Source organism: Pyrus communis, chromosome 9, assembly GCF_041283825.1.
Source record: "Pyrus communis isolate YQ-2024b chromosome 9, ASM4128382v1, whole genome shotgun sequence".
NCBI lineage: Eukaryota > Viridiplantae > Streptophyta > Magnoliopsida > Rosales > Rosaceae > Pyrus > Pyrus communis.
The window spans coordinates 16,511,481-16,519,969 of NC_142573.1; the positions used below are offsets into that span (position 1 = coordinate 16,511,481).

Below are 8,489 nucleotides of genomic sequence, written 5' to 3' on the forward strand. Positions count from 1 at the left end.
AAAATTAATAGGGATGCGAGTTGGAATTCTGCTACTGGTTCAGGTTGTGTTGATGTTATTGTGTGAGATCATGGCTGCAACTTTGTGGTTGTGGATGCAAATTTCCGTCATCTCTTCCTTTAATGAAAATGCACCTACAAAATAATAACACATTCGATTAAGGCCAAAAGCCTCACGCACCCATGATGAATTGGGGGGAGGGGGGTTTTGGCCGAAGAATATCCGAGAATTATGAAAAGAATGTATTTAGGAGTTTGTGGGTAGCAAATGGCTTAGCGTTTTAGTGGGATAAGATAGGTATTTATAGGAGAGTGGTCGGCCCTTTGGGTGGAGATTGGCTGGCCATATATGGTGTAATTTGATGAATAATTGCAAGATATTATGTGAAATAATATCTTGTAATTAATATGACAATTATTCCCAATTTAAATAGGAAGTTTTGAGAGTTACCTTTTGAATAAAATCAATAAGGGATTGATGAGGAGTGATGAAAGGAATATGAAGTAAATTCCATATTGATCTTCCTTGATTGAACCATTATTGTCCGTTGCATGCATGTGGGAATTCCAATGTGCCTTGAGGGTAATCTGGTCCTTTTTGCCCAAAAATCCATGTGTCACTTCCACAATTTTTGGAATTATTTTTAGCTCCATAGTGGCGGCTAGGAAGATAAACATCAGTGCATTGAAGGTTGCTGTGGCAGAAGCTTTGGCAATGATTGAGGGTCGTAAGTTTGCCATGCAACTGCGTTTTATTAATGTCATTATTGAGTCGAATTCAAAGAAAATGATTTCGAGTTTGAGTGGTTCTCTAATGAATGGCAGTTGAGAGGCTTTCGTACACTTGTGAAAATTAGTTAATTAGAGGAATCTTTCCAGGATTATCACTGGTCTTAGGCCCCAAAATCAGCCAATATGGCGACAAATTGTTTGGTGTCATCTAGCTAGAAATATGGAGATGAGCAGTAATATTTGATCAATCGACCCCCACTTCGCTGGTGCACATTCTCAATAAGAATGATTTACCTTGTCCTCATTCATGTTAAGGGAATTGGATCCCATCTAGATGCACTTTGTGGGGATCTTAGGCCATCTCCAACTGAGGGCTGACCAGAGGGCTCGTTTTAGCCATCTGGCCCTCTAAGATATTAATATTTTAATGAACAATACATGGCCATATTTGCCTCTATCTCCAACCGAGGGCCAAATGGCCAAACATAATTTATTATTTAAATTTAAATCCAACAACTTAAATTTAAAAACTACAACTTATATTCAAAAATTACAACGGTAACTGGCCCAAAAAACCAAAAAAATTAGAACTTAAATTTAATGAATGGTTTAGGTATTTATAGGAAAAAAAAAATTAGAATTTTTAAGAATTAAAAAAAGAAAAAAATTGGCCCAAAAAACCAAAAAGAAAAAAAAAAAATATTTTGAATACAACGTCTAGTCAACTAGCCGTTGGATTCAAATTTTTTTAAGCATTCCTATTGGTTATAACCGACAGGATTGTTTGAATTTTTGGCCAGCCCCAAATTGGCTGGTTGGCTGCATGCAACCAGCCCTTTGGCCCTTTGGCCCTTTTAGATTCTGTGGGGCCCACGAGCCCTCTGGCCTAACCCTCACTTAGACGGTTTTTGTGCTATTTTCGGCCCTTTGGTCATCTGGACCCTTTGGTTAGAGATGGCCTTAGGAATCCCCATATTTTAGATCTTTATCGTGTATCGTGTGGCCATAATCATTTGACTTTTTTTATTTAAAATTAAACACAAATAGTATCTAACGAAAACTGACTGCACGATGTACGATGAACGGTTAGGTAGTGGATGGGGATGACGTCGTCACAATAGTTGCAACGTATTCCTATACCGTATCCCCCTTGCACTGCTTGTGATTGCTAAACTCTCTTGTATGTTTGTTTGCCTCAGGGCCGGCCTTCGTTGTAACAGTGGCTTTGCCCTGGTAATGAAGTTCTAGTTTGCCAAAAATAAGAAAAAAGAAAACGAACTTGTCATTGCCATTTTAATTAACTAAAGATGGTCCCGGTTAATGCCATGGTCAAAGGGCCTTTCTAGGTCCATTTAGTTGCTTGATTGGTAGATTTGTTGCGCTAAATGACTACATAATCTGCATTTTCTTTTTGTGGGTCTTGAATTGTTGGTGTTAGCATGCTAGGCCTACAAAGGATTCAAGTTGTCCCCTTCAGTCAACCTAATTAGTTCAACACATTTTTTTTTTTTAAAGATGGCGGCCAACCTATCTCTAACTATCTGGGTTGAGTGAAAGCTTGTGACTGGCTCTTATCATTTTCATTAATATGCTATTCTTTTCAAGACGCACGGTTTTTCCAATGTGAGAATATGATCATTGCATGTATCTTCGTTAATTGTAACTATTAAGTTTGTCCCACAATAACTCTTCATAGTCTCTCATAGGTTGGGGCAGCTCATTTCATGCATATTCTTTTAACTTCCAACTGAACTGCCACCAACTTCTCAATTACAATATTGATACAAAATTTCTAATTTCATATAAACTCCCAAGTTTTATAACAAGTTAAAAACTTTTGTATATGCAAGTTCATATCATTTTATAATTAAAATAAATTTAATTGAAGCATTGGTCTCTAAACCATACTCAAATTGTAGTTTTAGTCCATATTACAACTCCATTAACTTAAGGAGTAAATCGAAGAACTGCATAAGTGCCTATTTTAAGTACATGCATGCTACATGCTTATTTTTGACAGAAATTCTCACAAAATTAGTCATTCGTCAATGCTTTACCATATGTTAATTATGGGTGGTGCTATCCACACACCCAGTTTTACCTCTCATACATCCCTCTTAATTTTTAGCCGTTTGATCGAATGAATTGAAGAAAATCAATAAACACACAATTAACAAAGGTGTGTGAGAGATAATAATGAGTGTGTGAATAGCACTATCCTTAATTATATGTGCAACTATCTCAATTCCTCTAATGTGATAAACAATTTAGTTATTATTAATTACGGTACGAATAACTCTTAATTTTTGGTGAAACACAATAATTAGGTGTGTAACTTTACTATATGAAAGGAAGCAAATGTGGAAGTTGGTTACCAGCATGAATATTATTCCGTTTGATTCTTGATATGTGTGTACATGCATGCATTATTTCTCACGTTAAAAAACCCTAAAAAGAAAGCCAGTAACAAAAGAACATATTCCAAATTCAAAATATCCTCTCTTTGGAATCATGGAATAATGAGTTTTCATTCCCTTTTTCTTCCTTCAGTTTTCTCTGATTTCATTTATCAAGGTTGCTAATTGAAGAATACAGAAAAGTAGTACACGGCCCTCCATTTACTCCCTTTTTCTGTGGCCTAACCTTGTATATAAGCACACTCCCTGCATGGCATGGCTCATTAATTACTTCACCATTCCACTCTTTGTCTCCAAAATATCCGATTCTGAAGACCATTACAATTTTCTTAAGGTTACTTCGCTCCTCGTTTTTCTGTTCTCTTTCTTCTTTTAACTTTTGAATATGCTCTAATTTCTATATATCCCTTCATGGCCTTGAAGGCACCTTCATATGAATGCTACCTAGCTCTCGAGTTCCTTTTCACCTAGCTAGCTTAGGGTATATAAACCCCACACAAGCTATCTATAATTTCTGAACCTTTCTTCTTAATTAGCTTCTTATTTTCGACTTTTATTTTGGAAAGCATGGAGAAGCACACATTTTTTTTCACGCACAATCCTGTTTATTTTAGTCTTTGAATTGAACAAGTTGACATATAAAAACAAAAAACAAACAGGGCATGGAGATAAAAGAAGCGTGCGGAAATTATTTTCTTTAATTTATATTTTGTCAATAATTCGGTGAAGTTTAGTTTAGTATGAGCAACTTACTTTTGATACTAAACTTAGATAGGTCTCATTTTTATTAGGGTTTCAAACTCTAAACTAGCTTACTTCTACTCCTGCCTTATCTACCCTAATTATTGCGCTTAACCTAGTGTGGCTTGTCTGAAATTAGTTTCACATAGCCTCCTCTCTAGCTTACTAACTTCCACGTACAGAAAAATAAAAGGTGAGAATTACTTACTTTGTAGAAGCTAATTAATTAAAGTACCGTGCACTAGAACATTTTGTTTTATTTATAATGCAGGCCAAAACATGAGCCGACCAGGAGATTGGAACTGCAGGTCATGCCAGCACCTCAACTTCCAGAGGCGTGACTCATGCCAACGTTGTGGAGATGCCAAGTCCGGCGTAGACTTCGGGGGCTTCGGTGGAAGAGGAGGAGGATCCTCGTTTGGGTTCATGACTACCAGTTCAGATGTTCGACCTGGTGACTGGTACTGCGCTGCTGGCAACTGTGGAGCCCACAATTTTGCAAGCCGTTCCAGCTGCTTCAAATGTGGTACTTTCAAGGATGATTCTGCCGCTGGCGGTGGTTGTGGATTTGACTCTGACCTGCCACGCTCCCGGGGTTTTGGGTTAGGACTTGGAGGTGGTGGTGGCATTGGCGGAGCAGGTGGTGGCGGCATTGGCGGAACAGGTGGTGGTCGACCTGGATGGAAATCTGGAGATTGGATTTGTACCAGGTGATACAATTAGTTAATAGTGTAATATATTTGTTCCTTTATTTTTTTATAGGATAATGTTAGGGAAACTAAATTTAAAAACTAAATGATGTTTCACTAATATGAATAAACATATTTATCAACATGTAAGTAATACATCAATCATCAACTTCCAAATCTTTTAGTTTTCAAAATTTTATTTACAAATTTAATCTTGTTATCATCACTCTTTTTTATATTCAATAAAAACAAAAGTTGGCCTTTGTTAGGTCGCTTTTTTTGCTTTTGTTTTGGGCACGGTTCATTGTCAAGATATATATATTAAGGTAGCTTAGGTGCCCATTATCTAAATATTGAAAATCTGACCAGAAAAGTACTTGGTGAAGATGTTTTCCTCTTTCTTTGACTGCTTTTCAAGTTAGATACTTTAGGAATGGCTCCCTCCTTGTCTAACTTAATCACTAAGCATTTAATTACGCTTCGCACACCCAAACTTAGATTTAGTTTTGTTGCAAGTGACGGATTATATTAATGAACAGAGTTTTCTCTTCAATCCATCATGGTTCAAACACTCCTCTCTTTAATCCAGCATATAATTGTAATCTTGCTTCTAATAATAATAAATAAATGAGTTCAATTTTCGTAATCCATATCTAGTTATTAATCTCTATATGTATTTGGGTGTAATAAAAAGAAAAAAAGGAAAACTAATGAAAAGAGCTTGAAAACTTTGAGTTTTAACGATAAAGACAAAATAAAGGGTAAAGTGAATAGTACCAGGATTGACTTTTTAGTGTAAAAATGTGGTTTTTCGTTAAAATGAACACTACCGAGAGCTTTTCGTTAAAGTTCAAAAAAAAAAAAAAAAATGCTGATTTGTTTTTTTTAAAATAATTTGGACACAGGTTGGGGTGCAACGAGCACAACTTTGCTAGCAGAATGGAATGCTTTAGATGCAATGCCCCAAGAGACTCATACTAGCTAGCTGCCTTATCCAATTTTGGGTAACGTTTAATTTACACTCTCGTTGATACTTGACAATTAACCGCAATTACCATTTACAAGATTAATTAATTCATGATGTTAAGTGTTTCTTTTATTGCAGGCATATTTTCTAATGAGCAAGAGAGATGATATATGATCGTCACCAGTTTTTTTGCCATTGTTTCTGAGGTTCTAGCTAGGGTTTTACATATATGCATGGCATTCTGTTAGCCAGGATTTCCCATAAAAATTAAATCAATGTACTTTGGTGCTTCTCTTTAATTTATCCATTGCTGTCATTTGTTACGTTTATTTCATCTACTGTACTATTCCTGGTTTCTGAATGAATGAATGATATGATTCCTTGTTTTTTTATTCATAACTAGAAACGATGTGCACAAACTTCATTTGGATGCTTTCTCTCTAATCAATATTTTACTGGAATATATCAATAAGGCTGCTTTCATGAAGTACTTTAGGAACTGGTTAAAATATTTCAAAAAAAAAAAAAAAAAAAAAAAAAAAAATCTAAAGGACAGATTTGTGATGTGTCTCTAAAGAGCAATAGCTACACCAATGAAACAAACAGATCACTTATTTGTAGTTGCATTGTTTGCATTGCTAAAGGAGACTCACTTTAGAAACACTGTTAGCTAGTGTGGTTATTTCTTGTAGTGACTGTTGATAATCAAATTACATAATTGATAACCTGTAAAAGGACCACCATTGGACATTGCAGCTTTATCAAAATATATAAGAAAAAGGAAAAAATGGTTAAATATATATGAGCAGTTTCACTTTTAAAAGTAGCTTGAGGCAACAGTGATGAATTCCACTAAACATTCATGATATCTCAAAGAAAATAACCATGATAACTGATAAGTACTATAGAAGGAACTAATATTGCTTTAAAGCTACAAGGTGCAGTATCATACATACACTGATGCCAAAAATAATATATTATTTTAAGATTTGTTGAGCCATGCATATTCTTATTTGGAAGTTAAAATGAGATGTAAATACTTTTCTTAAGTACGCAACTGTAATGTATGAGATTTGAATTTAAGAATTTTGACAAAATTGAGACTGCATGTAATGTATACAAAATAGTAATGAATGAGTATTTACCATAAATAGTTAAGGGTATCAATAGTAAGGGGCCGGGTTGCATCTAAAATGCATACTAATTCAAAATTTGGATAATGTGAATAACTATTTAATTTAATTTCTACCATACTCTTTTGCTTAAATGGACACATTGGATTCCCTTCCATATTGACCTAAGTGTATCTTTTAAAAGTATGTAAATGGCGGATTAGTGGATTATATCTAAATTCATGCATGCATATGTGTCTAGCTCTTGGCACTCCCGCAACAAGATCTTGTCTTCCCTTTAGGTTAAGCTTTATGATAAGCTTTATGTTACTTCAATTTGTTTACTACTTTAGCTAGTCAAGTACCATTCTAGCCAAGTTATGATTAATTTGTTGCTTGTTTCATGGGCATGTCAATTCGGCCCCAAGACTTTCTTGTAATTTACTGCATACAGTATTTTATTCAAAATTGTAGGAGGTTATCAATGGATCAATATTGAGGGTCAAAATTTCATGAGAGACCCAAATGCATTTGGCAGCCCAAGTCTTCAGAGAATACTTTGGTACCAACCGTCCGTACTTAAATTTCTGACCATCTTACATGGCTCACTAAATTTATAACACATATCTAATGAAACTCTGACCCAAACCAAATACACCAATACTCTTCTTCATACACCAATTCTCTTCTTCATGAACATCTAAACGTCCATTTTCTCTCTCCCCAAGAACACAAACAGACACGAGACAACAATGACTTCTACCAGCCACCTCGGCTCCCATCCTCCTGAAGTGTCAATTCATGAGGGTTTGAAGGAATGTACATAAATAAAAGGTGAATTTGTGGCTGGGCTTGGATCGTACCCATGAGAGATGAATGAGGAAGAAGAGAGCTGGAAACAATAGAGCTGCGATGGCCTCAAGGAGAAAGGGGAGGTGGCGGAACTGCCATGGGTTCGGGGAGGATGGGGTAGAGGCAGAGCTGTTGGAATGTAAATTGGTTTACTGGTAACTTGGACTCCAAGTTAATAACTACTAGGTTTGCTGCCCTATCTAGTGATTCATTTTGTTTATTTGAGAATAGTCAACATGACACATATATGGCTTGGATTATACCTCCAAGATATAAGGATCTAGAGTTCATGTAATTCCAAGTGTCATGTTCACGTTGGTGACTCTAAATGTGATGCATTGGATCATGTGATTATATATACTCTCCCTGCAACACTTGTTATGTAGGGTGTAAGATTTTATCATTTTAGAAACATTATCTCTCGCCTCCATCTATGCTCTTTTCCTTTTTCAAAATCTTCATCATTCTAGAAAACTAACAAAACATAAAAGATGTTTAATTCAAATTCCAATATAGTATCCAGAGTGTATAGGTTCAATTTTGGATTTGGGTGTCGTGAAATCAAGATCAAAGGGGGCTAAATCCAATGAGATCAAAACCCTAAACTCTTGATTTAGGTGTTATATGGCCAGATCTGGTGGTACTGAGTTGTGACCTCCAATGTTAAAGGTGATAATTATGATTTTTGGAGGACTAAGATGAAGAACATTCTTAGATCTCATGATTTATGAGATTTGGTTAAAAATGAGTTTGAAACTACCACAAAAGGTTCAAAGGAGGAAGATGAAGATTTATCAGTAGCACAAAAGATTGCACTGAGAGAAAACATCACTAAAGATGCTAAAACTTTGGGGTTCATCTGAAATGTTGTTTCATATGATATTATTCCTCGGACTGCAAATGAGAAGACTGCAAAATCTACTTAGGATGTTTTACATAAAAAATTCAGAAGAGATAAGAAGGTACGAGTTGTTAAATGA

The 8,489-nt window shown here is 35.5% G+C and overlaps 1 protein-coding gene across 2 annotated transcripts; it reads left to right on the forward strand.

Moving 5' to 3' along the window:
• Positions 1-3,327: 3,327 nt before the first annotated feature.
• LOC137741168 (RNA-binding protein csdA-like) lies at positions 3,328-5,937 on the forward strand. 2 transcript variants are annotated; one of them, XM_068480977.2, is made up of 4 exons: positions 3,328-3,482; positions 4,161-4,599; positions 5,484-5,582; positions 5,684-5,937. In XM_068480977.2, exons 2-3 carry the CDS (start codon positions 4,169-4,171, stop codon positions 5,557-5,559), a joined length of 507 nt encoding a protein of 168 aa, XP_068337078.2. In that variant the 5' UTR covers positions 3,328-3,482; positions 4,161-4,168; the 3' UTR covers positions 5,560-5,582; positions 5,684-5,937. The 2 variants fall into 2 exon arrangements, with proteins under 2 accessions (XP_068337078.2, XP_088555704.1); XM_088699578.1 differs by lacking the exon at positions 3,328-3,482 and adding an exon at positions 3,495-4,082.
• The last annotated feature ends 2,552 nt before the right edge of the window (positions 5,938-8,489 follow it).

Excerpts from the sequence above, each read along its gene's own strand:
- LOC137741168 (XM_068480977.2), top strand. The coding sequence starts at position 4,169 with ATGAGCCGACCAGGAGATTGGAACTGCAGGTCATGCCAGCACCTCAAC. Across the intron at positions 4,600-5,483 it reads GGAGATTGGATTTGTACCAG|GTTGGGGTGCAACGAGCACA; the intron begins GTGATACAATTA and ends ATTTGGACACAG.